A 17362-nucleotide genomic window follows, 5' to 3' on the forward strand; every position below is an offset into this window, starting at 1 on the left:
GACCAAACCTAGCTGACATTAATAAATCAATTGTAGAACCTTTTCATGTAAAATATATTTCTAAAGCATGTGTGGTGGCCCACACCCATAATCCCAGGGCTTAGGAGATAGAGGCAAGAAGACCAGGAGTTTAAGTTCAGCCTTGGCTATATAAGTGAGTTGAGGCCAGCCTGGGCTACAGGAAACCCTACTTCAAAAAAAAAGAAAGAAGAAAGCAAGCAGTGTCTCTAGGATGGCATTTTGCATGTTACCCATATTTAAGGCTGTGAGCTGTGGCTGTCCTGAGTGTGGTGATTAGGGAGGGCTCGGCCCACTCCCTCTGTCACTGCAGTCTAACAAGAGTTGAGGCTGAGGAGTGCAGAGTTGGAATTTGTTCTTTAAAAGGCTAATGCACGCCTGGCAAAGCGAGGAGGCAGAACGATGGCCATCACACCTCGGCACTACCTGGACTTCATCAACCACTACGCCAACCTTTTCCACGAGAAGCGCAGCGAGCTGGAGGAGCAGCAGATGCACCTGAACGTCGGGCTCCGAAAAATCAAAGAAACTGTGGACCAGGTAGAGAGGAGCAGCAGTCCCGGGGGCCACTGCACTGTCGCTCGCTGCACTGTCTCTGAGCGTGGTTCTGTTCCCTAGGTGGAAGAACTGCGCCGTGACTTGAGGATCAAGAGCCAAGAGCTGGAGGTCAAGAATGCAGCGGCCAATGACAAGCTGAAGAAAATGGTGAAAGACCAGCAAGAGGCTGAAAAGAAGAAGGTGTGTGCCTTTATTCCGGGGACCTCTAACCTGCTGCACTGGGCATGTGCAGTCTAATGCCAGTAGGAGGCTGGTGTGTATGCTGGCAGGAGGGGAGCTGCTCAAGGTTCGCTTAGCGAGCTCACCAGGGCTTTAGCCATGTGCACCTGAGCCATCCTTGCTTTCCAGGTCATGAGCCAAGAAATTCAGGAGCAGCTGCACAAACAGCAGGAAGTCATCGCAGACAAGCAGATGAGTGTCAAGGAAGATCTTGATAAAGTGGAGCCTGCTGTCATTGAAGCCCAGAATGGTATGTAGCGGCTGTCAGGGCCTGGGCTCCGCTTCACTGAAGACGCTGTGTGGCACAGATTGTACTTGGGCTTCCTGTGAGGCTCAGTGGCGTACAGTCCTGAGGGTGAACATCTGGAGCCCTTTTAAGTCCTTTAGCCTGTCTCCATCTCTTAGGGCAGTGCTCATAAACACTAATCTGAATTTACTGTAATGAAACCCTTCTTGTACGAGAAAACTAGCAAAAATATGTCTTGGTGAGCCTGGTGGTAAAAACTTGTAATCACAAGTACTAGTGAGGCCAAGGCAGGAAGATCCTGAGACCCTATCACAAAAAGTAAAAAGTGGGGCACTGGAGAGATGGCTCGGCTGTTAAGAGCTCTTGCAGAGGACCCAGGTTCAGTTCCCAGCACCCACACGGCAGCTCACAACTACCTGTAACTCTAGTGCAACACCTCTGGGGTCTCTTCTGGCCTCCTCAGGCACAGCACACACATGGTCCGCATACATACCTATAGGCAAAGTATGCGCAACTCGCCTTTAACCCCAGCACTCAGAGACGCGGGCAGGCAGATCTCTTGAGTTTGAGGCCTGCCTGGCCTACATCAATGAGACCTTGTCTATAAATAAAAAATATTTTAGCTGAGCAGTGGTGGCGCATGCCTTTAATCCCAGGACTTAGGAGCCAGAGGCAGTCAGATCTCTGTGAGTTCAAGGCCAGCCTGGTCTACAAAGTGAGTCTAAGACAGCCAAGGTTACACAGGGAAACCTTGTCTCAAAAAAAAAAAAAAAAAAAAAAAAATATATATATATATATATATATATATATATATATATAGTAAATAATGTATTATTTACTTTAAATAAAGTAAAATGATGTTTAGGGATAGACCACTTGCCTAGCATGCTAGAGGCTCTGAGGTTTTCTCCTCAGCACTGGGGAAAAAAATGATATTAATGCCTCTGCTTTGTCTTGTAGGGTGTTTTGTTGTTTTTATTGTTGGTTTTTTCCCCCAGGATAGCAGTGTTATGACAGGGTCTCTCTGCTTCCCAGTCTGGCCTTGAACTTGGGTTCTTCCTCAGCTTCCTGGGTGCCAGGGTTATAATCTCATACTGTACATTTTCAACACTTTGGTTCCCCCTGACTTGAATTTGCTGAGGAGGTGTTACTGTCTCGTGCACTGGAGTGCACTGGCCGTGCGTGGCCAGCGGTGACTGACGTGATGCGCACTAGCCATTCTTCCTCTGTTCCTAAACTGCCTGTGAGGTGCTGTGGCGTAGCACCCCATGTTGGTGTGAGGTTCACCTGGAAGGAAGAGTGGCCTGGCTGTGCCCCTGCCCTGCTCACTAGAGCTGGCTGTGTCTGATGGCCTCGTCACTACAGCATTCGCTTCACACCCAAGGTGGATTAAGCCATCTGTGCTCTTGAGTTTCCTTGCCACTGAGTAACTGAAAACTTGAGTCCGAAACACTCCATTCCAGTTTATAAAGGTGTTGGCGGCTTTTTAGAACAACCCCCATCAGACAGCTAGCTGTGAATTGGAGCAGATGAATGAGGCTTGCGCAGGCCTCAGCCTGTCTGTGGCTTGGGGTTGCTATCTGCCTCAGAAAGCAAAAATGGAGGCTTTATCTTCTAGGAGAGCAAGTCATCTTCTCTGAAAGGTTTTCCTCTCCTATATATATTTTTTAAAAAAAAGAAAAAATAGAGCTGGGTAATCCCAGCCCTCAGGGAGGCAGAGGCGGGCGGATCTCTGTGAGTTTGAGGCCAGCCTGGTCTACCAAACAAGTCCAGGATAGCCAAGGCTACACAGAGAGACCCTGTCTCATAAAGATGGGAAATAGAATTTAAAAAAAGAGAAAATAACCATAGCTGATTGGAAATTATTTCTTGAAACTTCACCCTGTGTTTTGCAAGGAACAGTTTGCAGCTTAGGCTAAATGAGATAAAGGCTGCTGTTTGAGGGTTTGAGAGAGACTTGACCCTTTTTCAGCCTTAGTGGTGGTGGCTGGTCCTTAATTGGATGCTGTCTTGTCTCCCTACCCCCCATGCCCCTACTGACCAGCTGTGAAGTCCATCAAGAAGCAGCATCTGGTGGAGGTGAGGTCTATGGCCAACCCTCCTGCCGCTGTGAAGCTGGCACTGGAGTCTATCTGTCTGCTGCTGGGTGAGAGCACCACAGACTGGAAGCAGATCCGTTCCATCATCATGAGAGAGAACTTCATCCCCACCATCGTCAACTTCTCCGCCGAGGAGATCAGGTGAGGCAGTTGCTGTAGCACTTGAGAAGGTACGATTGAGTCTCGGGGCCTACGGTTTCCTTGTGACAGTTTGCAGTGGACATTTTCACATTTTCCAGAGGCTGTGCTTGGTCATCTCTGGCATGCCATCTACCAGAGGGAGCATGGGTCACACTAATCCCACAGGTGCCTCTGACAATGCCTGAGAGAAAGCCAACATTCTCCTCTATGGATGTTTTGATATCACCTCTGCCAGCAATCGGTTTCATCCTTCCAAATAGCTCTGTGTGCTACAGGGCTCAGCCCTTGCTGCATCATAGCAAGGGTCTTCCATCTATTGCACCAAAACTGGCTGAAAATGCTGTGCTGAGGGGGTCAGAGCCAGAAGCTGGAAGAGCCTGTCCACAGCAGCCCTGTCACCTTCACCTGAGAACCAGGGCTCAGCTAGCATCCTCATGCATTCGAGGCCTTTACATTTGTATTGTGTGAAGACATGTCTTATTCTGTGCATGCTTAGAAATCCTCTCCTCTCTCAGTGATGCTATAAGAGAGAAGATGAAGAAGAACTACATGTCCAACCCCAGTTACAACTATGAAATTGTCAACCGGGCTTCGCTGGCTTGCGGCCCCATGGTGAAGTGGGCAGTTGCACAGGTAGGACCCTCCCCACCACCCTGCAAGTGGGCGGGACTCCGGTCACTTCTTCACTTCCATTATCCCAGTTTTGCTGCTGTGGTGATTTTCTGGGTTTCTTATTGGTGCCTTTCTTATTTGTTCAAGAGCAAATTTGGTTGGTTTGGTTTGGTTTTTCAAGACAGAGTTTCCCTGTGTAACACCCCTGTCTGTCCTGGAACTCATCTGCCTGCCTCTGCCTCCTGAGTGCTGGAATTAAATTCCTGTGCCACTGCCTGCCTTCAAGGGCAGTTTTATTGCAAGTTTAAAAGAAAAAAAAATTATGTAGGTTAGGTGAAAAATACCTGTGGCTGCTGGGATGGAGAAAGAGTCACGCCATTTAAGTAGAATAGACAAAGACAGCTCCTTAGGAAAGGAAAAAGCATTCCCAAGGCTGGAAGTGGGCTAGTGACCTGAGGAGAGAATCGAAACAGCCAAAGGATACGTGGGGATGTGCCAATGGGCTTGTGCAGGTCAGGACAGCTTGTGGGGTCAGTTCTCTTCTACCTTTACATAGGTTCTGAGCTCTGGTCTCAGACTGGCATGACCAGCACCGTGACCTCCTTGAGCCATCTTGCTGTCCATAGGGTTTGGGTTTTGGTTTAATTTAGTTTGGGGTTTTTGTTTTTAAGGATAATGGGGGGGGTGCGCACGCACATGCAGATGACTGAGGCATCTAAAAAGGACTCAGGCTTCCTGGAGGTGGAGGTACAGGAAGTTATGAACTGCCTGAAATGAGTGCTGGGAAACAAACTTGGGTCTTCTGTGAGAGCAGGAATTGCTTTTCCTGCTAAGTCGTTCCTCTGACCCCCTGGTTTGGTTTTTGAGAGAGTCCCCCTTTATAGCCCAGGCTACTTCAACCTCCCATGTGCCTGGATTCACAAGCATAACCCACCTTCCCTCGCTCATTTTTAATTGGCTCTACTAAGCAATGGGCTTCATTATAGCATTTGTCTGCATTTATGTCATCACACCTTGTACCTTGCCCTTCCCAGCTAAATTATGCAGACATGTTAAAGCGAGTGGAGCCCCTGAGGAATGAGCTGCAGAAGCTGGAGGATGACGCCAAGGACAACCAGCAGAAAGCCAATGAGGTGGAGCAGATGATCCGGGATCTGGAGGCCAGCATCGGCCGCTACAAGGAGGAGTATGCGGTCCTCATCTCAGAGGCCCAGGCCATCAAGGCGGACCTAGCAGCTGTGGAAGCGAAAGTAAGTCGTGCCGCCGCCAGGTCTCTGAACTCCGGTCACCTAGAAGGTCCTCGTGGCGTCCCTGGTGGAAGCCACGATTAACAGTGTTGACGTGTTAACTCATGCACCGTAGTAGTTGTCGAGGCGGTGAGCCACTGTGTGTGCGTGTGTCTATAACAGGTATGTGCAAGCGGTGGCACACATGGGGAAGCCGGAGGACATTTTGTGAAGTTGGTTCTCATTCCACTGTGTAGGTTGCGGGGTGGAATTGTGGTCAGCGTGTCACGTCATTTTTTTCCGTAGGTAAACCGGAGCACTGCACTTCTGAAGAGTTTATCTGCTGAAAGGGAACGCTGGGAAAAGACAAGTGAAACTTTCAAAAACCAGATGTCGACCATTGCTGGGGACTGCCTCCTGTCCGCGGCATTCATTGCTTACGCGGGCTACTTTGACCAGCAGATGCGCCAAAACTTGTTCACCACCTGGTCTCATCACTTACAGCAAGCCAACATCCAGGTAACAGGCACTCCCAAGGGATGAGTCAACCTGGGGCCACACCAGCACTGGGCACCCTGACCAAGTCCTAGTTTGACAGTCACAGGGGAGATAACAGCCTCCCCTTTCAGTTCCGCACAGACATTGCAAGGACAGAGTATCTCTCCAACGCTGACGAACGCCTCCGCTGGCAAGCCAGCTCCCTGCCTGCCGACGATCTGTGCACGGAAAATGCCATCATGCTCAAGAGATTCAATAGGTATGTGCTTTTAGGCCAGAGGTGCAGCTAGAGATGGCTGGAAAGTGATGTGTGGGAGGCAGTTCCCAGTGTCCATTTTTACTTCTTTATTGAGTTCTGTTTACAGCGTAGTTTTTCAGGGAATAACTTGATTTAAATCGCATCTGATGGTGAATCTGGGAATGTCTAGAGATTGCCCATGTGGAATGATGGCGTCTTCCCATCTGATCAGGAGGGAGATGGCCTTTCCTGATGGACCTTTTACTTACTCTCCTGTCACCTCACCCTCAGGTACCCGCTGATCATTGACCCCTCTGGACAGGCCACAGAATTCATCATGAACGAATACAAGGACCGGAAGATCACAAGGACCAGCTTCTTAGATGATGCCTTCCGGAAGAATTTGGAGAGTGCTCTGAGATTTGGCAATCCCCTTCTCGTCCAGGTTTGTATCTGTGTTTGGATTTGTCACTCCTCTTAGAATACGTCATTCTCTGTAGCGAATGGAAGTTACACACCACAAACACTGTGCTGGTATTTGAACTTGTTAGATATGGTTTGATACTAAAACAAGAATAAAGCTTTGAGACTGTGTTTCAGAAATGAAAGTCCTCAGCTGGGCTTGGTGGTACACAAACTTTTAATCCCAGCACTCAGAATGCAGAGGCAGAAAGGTCTGTTAAGTTTGAGGCCTGGTCTACGCAAAGTGCTCCAGAAGAGACAGGACCACGTAGAAAGATCCTGTCTCAAAACCAACCACCAGGTGGTGGTGGCACACACCTTTAGGGAGGCAGAGAAAGGTGGATCTCTGTAGTCCAGGCTGGCCTCAAACTCAGAGTGAGTTCAAGGACAGCCAGGGCTACCTAGAGAAATCCTATCTTGAAAAAACTGGAGTTTGAGGGGAATCTGAGGTGTTCAGTATGGTGATAAACCATGTGGTTAGTGTGTGGTTAGTGTGTCTGTGAGCTGGGTTTGGTTGTTGCTGTGGTGGAACCCAGACCTCACACTATAAGACAGGTGCACTGCCATCAGGTACATCCATGCACCTGTACAACCACCTCCCTTGATTCAGCTTCCTCACAGGTGGGATCATGGCCAGGGCCCAGTGGCTTGTGGCCCAGGTAGGAAACTGAGGATCTGCTCTGTTTATGTGCCACATAGGATGTGGAAAGCTACGATCCAGTTTTGAATCCGGTACTGAACCGTGAAGTTCGGCGGACAGGAGGGAGAGTGCTGATCACCCTCGGTGACCAAGACATAGACCTGTCACCATCATTTGTCATCTTTCTGTCCACCCGAGACCCAACTGTAAGCAGGGGCCCTTAATAGGTCAGCATGATGGCAGTTTTCGGAGGTGAGTGAACCCACCAGCCTGTCTTCTGCCCTGACAGGTGGAGTTCCCACCAGACCTTTGCTCCCGGGTCACCTTTGTGAACTTCACCGTGACCCGCAGCAGTCTGCAGAGCCAGTGTCTCAACGAAGTGCTCAAAGCAGAGAGGCCCGACGTGGACGAGAAGCGCTCCGACCTCCTGAAGCTGCAAGGTGTGCCTCTCTGCTCCTCGGCTTCCCAGCGGCGGGCGGGCGGCGATCCCCAGTGGCACTGGTGTTACAGACCTGTCTTGTCTCGAACACAGGGGAGTTTCAGCTCCGTCTACGGCAGCTTGAAAAGTCTCTGCTCCAAGCTCTGAATGAGGTAAAAGGGCGCATTCTGGATGACGACACCATCATAACAACCCTGGAGAATCTGAAGCGGGAAGCCGCCGAGGTCACCAGGAAAGTGGAGGAGACAGACATTGTCATGCAGGAGGTGGAGACTGTGTCACAGCAGTACCTGCCGCTCTCCACTGCCTGCAGCAGCATCTACTTCACTATGGAGTCCCTGAAGCAGGTGAGGCCATCGCACAGCTGCCCAGCTTCCAGCGGTGGCCTGAGGCACCCCCTGATGGTCACTGGCCTCCTTCCAGGTTCACTTCCTGTATCAGTACTCACTGCAGTTCTTCCTCGACATCTACCACAACGTGCTCTATGAGAACCCCAACCTGAAGGGTGCCACCGACCACACGCAGCGCCTCTCCGTCATAACCAAGGACCTCTTCCAGGTAGAGAGCAGAACCTGAGTCTGTCCAGGGCAGGGGGAGGGGCACAGCCTCCAGAACACCCACATTCCCCCCCCCTCCTTCCCCCTCCCCAGGTGGCATTTAACCGAGTGGCTCGAGGCATGCTGCACCAGGACCACATCACCTTCGCCATGCTGCTGGCGAGAATCAAGCTGAAAGGCACCGTGGGGTGAGGCTGGCTGCTCAGAATTGAGGTGGTCCTCCCAGCATGCGTTCTCCGTCCCTTTGTCTCGGAACCACAGCCGTGTCTCAGTTTCTGCTTAGAGACCCACCTGACCTGCCCTCCTCCCCCTTGCAGGGAGCCCACCTATGATGCAGAGTTCCAGCACTTCCTCAGAGGGAAGGAGATTGTGCTGAGTGCTGGCTCTACCCCCAAAATCCAGGGCCTGACTGTGGAGCAGGCAGAAGCTGTGGTGAGGTTGAGCAGTCTGCCAGCCTTTAAAGATCTGATTGCCAAGGTTCAGGCAGATGAGGTAACTGCCCTTTCAAGTGTTCCTAGTGAGACGTGTCCATGAGCAGCTTGCTGCCTCTGTGCGCCTGTGCGTGCCTGTGTCAGAGATCTACTCATCCAATAGTGCGAGACCCTGAGTGGCATGCCCAGCACCACACACAACACCTCATTTCTGTTCCTGACTTTCCCTGTTGTCTCTACAGCAGTTTGGCATTTGGCTGGAAAGTAATTCACCAGAACAGACTGTGCCATACCTCTGGAGCGAGGAAACACCTACAAGTGAGTCAAATCCAGGCCCCTGCTGTCCCCTCTCTGGGCCTGAATGTAAAGTTGGGTGAGATGTGTGTCAAAAGGAGATGACACTGACTCCCCGTAGTATTTCAGCATCGCAGTGTGTTAGGAAGCCAGGCTGGAATGGTGAGATGGCTGGAATCCCATCGACTCAGTCTCCTGACAGGTCCAGGCCAGCCTAGATTACATAACGAGATCTTGTCACAAAATAAAATTGCCAGGCGTGGTAACACACGCCTGTAATCCTAGGCAGAGGCAAGTTTGAGGCCAGCCTGCTCAACAAAGCAAGTCCAGGACAACCAGGGCTACATAGAGAAACTGTCTGGAAAACAAAATCATCGTTTTAGGAAGCCATTTAGGGAGATGGCTCCTAAGTAGGAGTTGGCTGAGAAATAAGAGGATCAGATTTCTAATTCCTCCCTCAAGTCATTTACTGACTCTACAGGATGGAAGAGGCGAGGGACATAACTCCATGATAGAATTCTTACCTAGCAGGCATAAGGCCCTGGGGATTTGCTTCACCTTATTAGGGTGTGAGAGATCCCTAACAAACAAAAAAAGGGGGGATTATTGAGCCACAAAGACTCCGGAGTGCATGAGGCCTGGCCTAATGAGCCACAAAGGAAGGGGCGGGCACAGCCTATGAACTCGGGGGCCCTCAGGGCAGAGGGCACTACTGTGCTTACCAGCCAGTGAGGACTGGGGGCACTGCACCCAACAGCATTTGTGGTGTGCTTCCATAATCAGCAGGTGAGGGCCTGCATTCCATCCCTTGCTCCGTGTCTTGAGAAAGCCAGCCCCACGAGCTGGGTGTGGCAGCCACACCCAGTAAACACGGACATTTTCCCCAGTCAACCAAGAACGCCATAAAAAAGAGACCTTGTCTCAAAAATGAAGTTTTATTTTTGCTAGGCACCATAACACACGTGTTTAATACCAGCACAGAGGAGGCAGAGACATGGAGATCACAGAGGAGGCAGAGACATGGAGATCTCGGAGTTTAAGTCTAACCTAATTTGTTGTGAGATCAAGGCTACAGTGAGATCCTGTCTCCAAAATAAAATTTGTTAAAGCAACAGATGAGGGGGACTAGGAAGATGGCTTAGTGGGTAAAAGTGCTTGCCACCCGAGACAGACAACCTGAATTTGGCTCCCCAAAGCCTACACACACGGTAATGCAACGCACGAGGAGATGGAAGGCGGAGGCAGGGATGGGCAGAGGTTCACAGGCCAGCTAGCTTTCCCGCACAGTGATAGATCCTCTGCTGCAAGGTGAAGCAAGGATTGACAGCAGAAGATTGTACACTGACCTCCACACACACCGTGGAGGTGAGTGCATATGCAGCCACATGTACTCAGCAGTATCTAAAGGGACAGTAGAACCCAGACCGGTGCTCCTCGGGCCCCAGAGAACCAGTAGGCAGTGCGCTTTGTTGGCTGGGGTCTGAGCTGAATCTCAGATGCAGATTGCTTGGCTGAGCCAGTTCCCTGGGTAGAGAACTTCCTACCTTTACTCACCTTGCCGCCATTTCAGCTCCCATCGGGCAGGCCATCCACCGCCTACTCCTGATTCAAGCTTTCCGACCTGACCGCCTCTTGGCCATGGCCCACATGTTTGTGTCCACAAACCTTGGGGAGTCCTTCATGTCCATCATGGAGCAGCCGCTTGACCTCGCCCACATTGTGGGCACAGAGGTAATATCCCAGCACCCTCGCCTGGCTGCCCACAGCACCAGCAGCTGGCCACAGCCCAGGCGCACTGCTTCTTGGCAGTAATCTTCCCAATGCCAGCACTACCTCAGCCTTTCTCCGGACAAGTCCGGTATTATAACTGATCATCCTGGGTCTGCTTTTTCATTTCCAGGTGAAGCCAAACACACCTGTCCTGATGTGCTCTGTGCCTGGGTATGATGCCAGTGGGCATGTTGAGGACCTCGCTGCAGAGCAGAACACGCAGATCACTTCCATTGCCATTGGTAAGGACATGTGCTGCTTTTGTGGACAGGTGGCATCCTAAGGCATAAGGCTGCCTGCTGTTGTTCACGTCCAGTTCCTTTGTCTCAGGCTCAGCAGAAGGCTTTAACCAAGCAGACAAGGCCATCAACACCGCTGTGAAGTCGGGCAGGTGGGTGATGCTGAAGAATGTACACCTGGCCCCGGGGTGGCTGATGCAGCTGGAGAAGAAGCTGCACTCCCTGCAGCCCCATGCCTGCTTCCGCCTCTTCCTCACCATGGAGATCAACCCCAAGGTGAGCAGCGGGGAGTCTGGTGCTGCTGCCTTTTGGCCAAAGTGGTGTGCACATAGTCGAGAGGCTGCCTGTATCAGAACTGGAGGGCCAGCTGGCTGGGGGCACATGTCGGCAACCCCAGGACTTGGGGTGTTGGGACAGGAGGATTGCTGCAAGCTGGAGGTCAGCCACACCTTGTCCCCCCAAAATAACAGCGGACATCACAGAGGCAACCTTCTCCCTCAGGTGCCAGTGAACCTGCTCCGTGCAGGTCGAATCTTTGTATTTGAGCCGCCACCTGGAGTGAAAGCCAACATGCTGAGGACATTTAGCAGCATCCCCGTCTCTCGGATATGCAAGGTAAAGCGCATGCTCTCTGGACACACCTGTACCTAAATCCAAGACCTGGTGCCTTGCTGTGCACAGCGGGGAAGGTAGAGTGAGGAACAGCCCCTAGGTGAGCAGGTGCACCCAGCAGAACCGGGTCCAGAGCGGGCCCAGCACCCCCCAGCCACTCCCTCTCCCTGTGCCACATGAGGGCAGGCTGCCTTCAAGATCCCTGCCAGCTCTTCCTGGGGGGTTTTCAATCCCGTTTTTCCCGGAGCCGAAATCCACTGAGTCCACATTTGTAGAAAGCGTGTCTCCCAGAAACCTGTCTAAACTCAAGTGCTATTGTATCAGTCCTCGTGTTCAGAAAGCTGGGTGCTTCAGTCAGCCCTGCTGCTTGATTCTGCTGCTGCTTCAGGGGGCTGAGGTGTGAGGGTGTGGCTTTTCTGTAGATCTTTGCTTCTGAAATAGGGTCTAGTTTTCTTAGACAAATACATGCTCTCTGATGATTCTGTCCATGGTCATTGTCATTATCTAGTCTCCGAATGAGCGTGCCCGCTTGTATTTCCTTCTGGCTTGGTTCCATGCCATCATCCAAGAGCGCCTGCGCTATGCTCCACTGGGGTGGTCAAAGAAATACGAATTTGGAGAATCTGACCTTCGATCGGCTTGTGACACAGTGGACACATGGCTGGATGACACAGCCAAGGCAAGTTGGCGCCACCACACCAAAGATGCTAGTGACTTAGGGACCATCATTCTTAGACAAGTGTGAGGGGAGGATAATGGATCTTAGTCCAGGGAGCAAGTGATGATATTTCATAGCAGCCAGAACTTGACAGTGGGGCACAAAGCTAGCCCCCTCTAGTGTACACACGTAACCCAGCCCCTCTCTTCCCCAGGGCCGGCAGAACATCTCACCAGATAAGATCCCATGGTCAGCCCTGAAGACCTTGATGGCCCAGTCCATCTATGGTGGGCGCGTGGACAATGAGTTTGACCAGCGCCTCCTCAATACCTTCCTGGAGCGGCTGTTTACCACCCGGAGTTTCGATAGTGAATTCAAGCTGGCATGCAAGGTTGACGGGCACAAGGACATTCAGATGCCTGACGGTATCAGGTGTGGCTGCCTGTGGGAACAGAAGTCATGGCTGGCCAGTGGCGGGCGGGTCAGTGGGTGTCGGCCCCTGACTGGTCTCGAATGTCCTGTTTTCTCAGGCGAGAGGAGTTTGTGCAGTGGGTGGAGCTTCTGCCAGACGCCCAGACGCCCTCATGGCTGGGCCTGCCCAACAATGCTGAGAGGGTCCTGCTGACCACCCAAGGTGGGTTGTACACCCCCCCACCCCAAGCCATGCCCACCCTGAGCCTGCCAGGAGGCCTTTCCACCTCTGCAGCCTCTTGCAGTTCTGCACTAGGGTGTCCTGAAAAGAAGGTTTAAGGGCTAGCTGTCGTTCAAGGGTTGGAGGCACTGATGGGGGCTTGGTGATACAGACCTGTCTGGAGGCAGAGGCGGAAAAATCATGGAGTTCAACAGCATGGCCTAGGCTTAGGCTACACGAGACTGTGCTGCCTCAAACAACGCACCTTGTATTTTCACAGCACACGGGGTAGAATCCAGAGCCTAACCCAAGCTAGGCAGGGTTCTGTCAGCGAGCCCCAGACTCTCTAAAACAACCATTTAGATAGAGCCAGGCTTTGTGGCTCATATCTGCGATTGCAGCACCCACATTCTAGAGGCAATAAGGACAAGAATTCTGGGGTAACCTAGATGGCATGAGACCCTCTAAAAAGAGAGGCAAAAGGCTGGTGGTTAAGCGCACTGGCTGCTCTTCCAAAGGACCCCGGTTCAATTCCCAGCACCCACATGGCAGCTCACAGCTGTCTGTAATGCCAATTCCAAGGGATCTGACACCTTCATACTAATGCACAGAAAATAAAATTAAACAAATTTTAAAAACAGAGGCAAGATGGCTGAGCAGCAACAGTGTAGTTCCAGCCTGTTTCCCTTTGTCCTTCTGCTCTGCTCTGAGTTCTGTGGAATGGTACATGTCAGGAAGCCAACAGGAGGAGGCGAGCTTTGTGAGGTGGGAAAAGAATGTTGTTCCCAGAGAGTGGGCAGTGTGCGTTGAGTGTGAGGAGGAGCCTGGAAGCTCAGCAGGCCCCTGCTGTTAGATCGCCTCCCCAGCATGTGGCGGCCCTCCGGATTGTGATTCTCGGCACCGCCGTCCCTCGCCCATTGGTTTTCTAAGTCCTGTGTCCTGTCAACACTATCAAAGATCTGGTGGCCCAGGGTCGTTGCCCATCTTCTCAGGAATGCTCCTTTCTCAGCAGTCTGGCCTTTGGTCTTCATGAGTGAGGGCACACATAGGCCACTGGTTCTGTCTTCCTGTTGTGGACGTGGGCCAGTTTTTTTCTGTTTACCTCCGCACGGGCCCTGGTCTGTGCCTAAGACCATTTGTGGCTACTGTGGAGATGTAATGGTGACGCAGCACTGGCCTTCACACTGAAGTCCTCCTCCTCCTCGCCTGCCTTGCCTGCCTGTGGCTGGCCTAGGTGTGGACATGATCAGTAAGATGCTGAAGATGCAGATGCTGGAGGACGAGGACGACCTGGCCTACGCAGAGACAGAGAAGAAGACAAGGACGGACTCCACATCCGATGGCCGTCCCGCCTGGATGAGGACGCTGCACACCACAGCCTCTAACTGGCTGCACCTCATCCCTCAGACGCTGAGCCCGCTCAAGCGCACTGTGGAGAACATCAAGGTAGCCGGGCTGGAGTCAGTGTGACACCAGTCTTGAGCAAGAGCAGTAGCCACCTTAATGAAGCTCGGGCAGGGGTGACCATTCTTTGCGTCAGGCCAGGCCACTCCGCAGCTCTGGCTAGCTCCCAGAAGGCTCTGGTGCCACTGCTGCCGTGTGGCTTGCTTACGGTGCACAGGTTTCCCTGCTTCAGCCCTCTTCTCTTTGGCTTTAGGACCCTCTGTTTCGGTTCTTTGAGAGGGAGGTGAAGATGGGAGCCAAATTACTCCAAGACGTGCGCCAGGACCTTGCTGATGTCGTTCAAGTGTGCGAGGGGAAGAAGAAGCAGACAAACTACCTGCGCACTCTGATCAACGAGCTGGTGAAAGGTGCTGAGGGGTGTGGGGGCGCGGCTGGAGTGGAGGGGTAGGGGCTGGCCCACACCCATGTGTAGACACACCATAGCTCCCAGGCCTCACTTACCTGTTTTTCAGACTTCCTAGTAGCAGGGGATGCCCCTGCTTTTCCCTGGACTTTGCTAAAGTTTTTGTGCAGCCTCTGTGACTGTTGGGGATAGTGCAGTGAAGGGGACACAGAACCAATGGGAGCAGGGTAGGAGGGCCCCAGTGCAGTGACATAGGGCACGGTGTGTGCCTGCAGTGGCGGGCCTTGGAGCCTGTACCCCACGCTATGACAGCCATGCCCTAGGCCTTCTGGGTGTGGACAGGCACACCAGGCACAGCCTGGAAGGCGGGCTGTGGGACACAGGTGCTGGCGGCCTGAGCCACTTTCGCTGCAGGGGAGTTGGCATATGTATGCCAAGACCTGGGTCCCTGTGCCTGCTGCAGGGATCTTGCCTCGGAGCTGGTCCCATTACACGGTGCCTGCGGGCATGACAGTGATCCAGTGGGTGTCAGACTTCAGCGAGAGGATCAAACAGCTGCAGAACATCTCACAGGCAGCTGCATCTGGTGGTGCCAAGGAACTAAAGGTGGGTGAGCAGGACCCTGGGAAGTCACTGGCACCTGCTGCCCCGGCTGGGGTGGAGAAGTGCCCATGCCTGACTCCTCCTTTTCCTGGGTACTCCTCTCTCTACAGAACATCCATGTGTGCCTGGGAGGCCTGTTTGTGCCTGAGGCCTACATCACGGCCACCAGACAGTACGTGGCTCAAGCCAACAGCTGGTCTCTGGAGGAGCTCTCCCTGGAAGTCAATGTCACTGCCTCCCAGAGTGCCACCCTCGATGCCTGCAGCTTTGGGGTCACAGGTGAGCGGCAGTCTGAGCTCTCAGTGTGGCCCTTCCCTGATTCAAATGAATGCGGTGCAAGTGGCCCAGCTGGGCCTGTGGATGCCCCATGAGCGGGCTGGGTGGCTGTGGACCGCACTTCAGCCCTGGTCTCCACCTCTCCTCACAGGGCTGAAACTTCAAGGGGCCACATGCAACAACAACAAGCTGTCGCTCTCCAATGCCATCTCCACAGTCCTCCCTCTAACCCAGCTACGCTGGGTGAAGCAAACCAATGCTGAGAAGAAGGCCAATGTGGTAAGTGCCTCTGCCTGTGCCACGCCCGAGACCCTACCAGCCCTGGCCCCCCAAGGGAGCCTGGCCCCAGAGCTGGGCAGCGCTAAGTCCCTCTGTGTCCCGCAGGTGACCTTACCTGTCTACCTGAACTTCACCCGGGCGGACCTTATCTTCACTGTGGACTTTGAAATTGCTACAAAGGAAGATCCTCGAAGCTTCTATGAGCGTGGAGTTGCGGTTCTGTGCACTGAGTAAAGCTAACCTTTTTCCAAATTCTCTTTCTGGAATAGTAAAATCCAATATTTAACATTCATTCATCCTTAAACATTTGGAAGGTTTGATGGACTTGTGAAAAGAACGTGGTTGGATTGCGTTGGAGGAAATGAAAGGTGCTGGTCGTGGTTGGAAACAGTGGGATTGGAAAGGTGAAAGTACGTGTTTAGAGGGCTGACGAATGGCTTGTTTTATTAAATAAAACACTAAGCATGACAGGCTCCCGGCTCTTGTGGCTCTGCTCAGTCTGGTGTGGAAATCCTTTTGGCTCACTTGGCACCTAGGTGCATACCCAGGAGCAAGCCCATAAGGCCAGCAAACCTGCACCTGATCCCCGAGGCCTAGCAGCAACTCTGTTCTTGATTGAAACACTAAGGCTGGGCTGACCCCTCCATTCCCCGGGGACCTTCTCCTGTCTCAGACACAGGCCTTCCACCAATCCCATTGTCCTGCACTCATTTCCACGCCACCCCATGGTAAGAAAGTGGCCTTGCCTCAGAGGAAGGGTGAGTTAAGCTCAGCCTGGCAGCTCAGGGTCTCCAAAACTCACGGTGACTGTGAATGTGGTCCCTGGTGGGCTCCTGTGCACAGAGGCACTGTCCTAATCCCCAAGGGCTCTAGGAAAACACTACAAGTTCCTGAACAGGAGGAAGTGAACAGAAGCAGCACCAAGCCAGTATTGTCCTCCAAGGAACACCTGGGCATGGGCCCGTGACTCGGGTCCAGGTCAGAGGCTGTCATGCACAGCCCACAGTGCCTGTGGCTTTTCCTTACGCCTCCAAACACCTCGGAGGATATGGTCTGTGTCTAGGGGACATGCCAGCCCCATAACTGGACTTTGACGCCCCCACTCCTCCTGTAGTCACTCTTGCTGGACAGTGTACCAGCCACTGTCTTCCCTGGCAGAGCTGCCAGGGGCACTGATGAGCAAGACCCTACCCACTAACCAGTGCTGGAATGGCCCCAACCGCACCCAGAGGTGGACCTTGCCCTGCCAGGAATGGGCACTCCTTATGGTGCTTTTTTTATTTGCACTTGGGAACCTTGTGGTCCTGTCGCCATGGGGTGGACATGACTTGGAGGGGAGACCAGGAGCTCAGCAGCAGCAGGAGATGTGGGTTCAGCTCATTCTGCTCCCGCTACCTACCGGAAAGAAAAAGTTCAGTAAACAAGCTGGGGAGAAACAGCACCGTGAGCCCAGCATTCCTGCTGAGCCCACCTGGCCGTTAGAAACCCTGCTCCCGGGTGGAACAAAGGACCAATCACACAAGGACCAGGAAGGGTCTGCCCTACCTCAGCCTGAGATGCAGCCCTGAGGAGACCGGGGTGGGGGGGATTGCCAGGGATATATTTTTACATTAGTGTGCATGTGCACAAGCGCACAGCACTAATCGTCCCTGTGGAGGTCAGAGGACAACTTGCTAAAGTTGGTTCTCTCCTTCCACCATGTAGGCCTAGGGATTGAGCTCATCATCAGGCTTTGCAGCAAGCCCCCTAACCCTCTGAGCCCTCTCAGCACCCCTGCACACCCAGCTTTATGCCAGATGCTAGGGACT

General features: G+C 52.6%; 1 protein-coding gene across 1 annotated transcript in view; it reads left to right on the forward strand.

Annotated features, from left to right (window-relative positions):
* Nucleotides 1-16027, forward strand: part of Dync1h1 (dynein cytoplasmic 1 heavy chain 1) — a 65602-nt gene extending 49575 nt beyond the window's left edge. The window contains exons 49-77 of the mRNA XM_021645054.2: nucleotides 385-558; nucleotides 637-756; nucleotides 925-1045; nucleotides 3087-3282; nucleotides 3798-3915; nucleotides 4929-5144; nucleotides 5427-5639; nucleotides 5750-5877; nucleotides 6148-6301; nucleotides 7018-7164; nucleotides 7248-7398; nucleotides 7491-7744; nucleotides 7821-7955; nucleotides 8048-8142; nucleotides 8272-8446; nucleotides 8628-8703; nucleotides 10250-10410; nucleotides 10580-10691; nucleotides 10780-10964; nucleotides 11190-11303; nucleotides 11809-11979; nucleotides 12173-12390; nucleotides 12489-12592; nucleotides 13824-14035; nucleotides 14247-14400; nucleotides 14860-15002; nucleotides 15110-15278; nucleotides 15427-15554; nucleotides 15660-16027. Coding sequence (XP_021500729.1) covers nucleotides 385-558; nucleotides 637-756; nucleotides 925-1045; nucleotides 3087-3282; nucleotides 3798-3915; nucleotides 4929-5144; nucleotides 5427-5639; nucleotides 5750-5877; nucleotides 6148-6301; nucleotides 7018-7164; nucleotides 7248-7398; nucleotides 7491-7744; nucleotides 7821-7955; nucleotides 8048-8142; nucleotides 8272-8446; nucleotides 8628-8703; nucleotides 10250-10410; nucleotides 10580-10691; nucleotides 10780-10964; nucleotides 11190-11303; nucleotides 11809-11979; nucleotides 12173-12390; nucleotides 12489-12592; nucleotides 13824-14035; nucleotides 14247-14400; nucleotides 14860-15002; nucleotides 15110-15278; nucleotides 15427-15554; nucleotides 15660-15788 — 4473 coding nt within the window. The 3' untranslated portion in view covers nucleotides 15789-16027. The remainder of the gene's footprint in view (nucleotides 1-384; nucleotides 559-636; nucleotides 757-924; nucleotides 1046-3086; nucleotides 3283-3797; nucleotides 3916-4928; nucleotides 5145-5426; nucleotides 5640-5749; nucleotides 5878-6147; nucleotides 6302-7017; nucleotides 7165-7247; nucleotides 7399-7490; nucleotides 7745-7820; nucleotides 7956-8047; nucleotides 8143-8271; nucleotides 8447-8627; nucleotides 8704-10249; nucleotides 10411-10579; nucleotides 10692-10779; nucleotides 10965-11189; nucleotides 11304-11808; nucleotides 11980-12172; nucleotides 12391-12488; nucleotides 12593-13823; nucleotides 14036-14246; nucleotides 14401-14859; nucleotides 15003-15109; nucleotides 15279-15426; nucleotides 15555-15659) is intronic.
* Nucleotides 16028-17362: the final 1335 nt, after the last annotated feature.

Source organism: Meriones unguiculatus, chromosome 7 (genome assembly GCF_030254825.1).
Source record: "Meriones unguiculatus strain TT.TT164.6M chromosome 7, Bangor_MerUng_6.1, whole genome shotgun sequence".
NCBI classification, from domain to species: Eukaryota; Metazoa; Chordata; class Mammalia; order Rodentia; family Muridae; genus Meriones; species Meriones unguiculatus.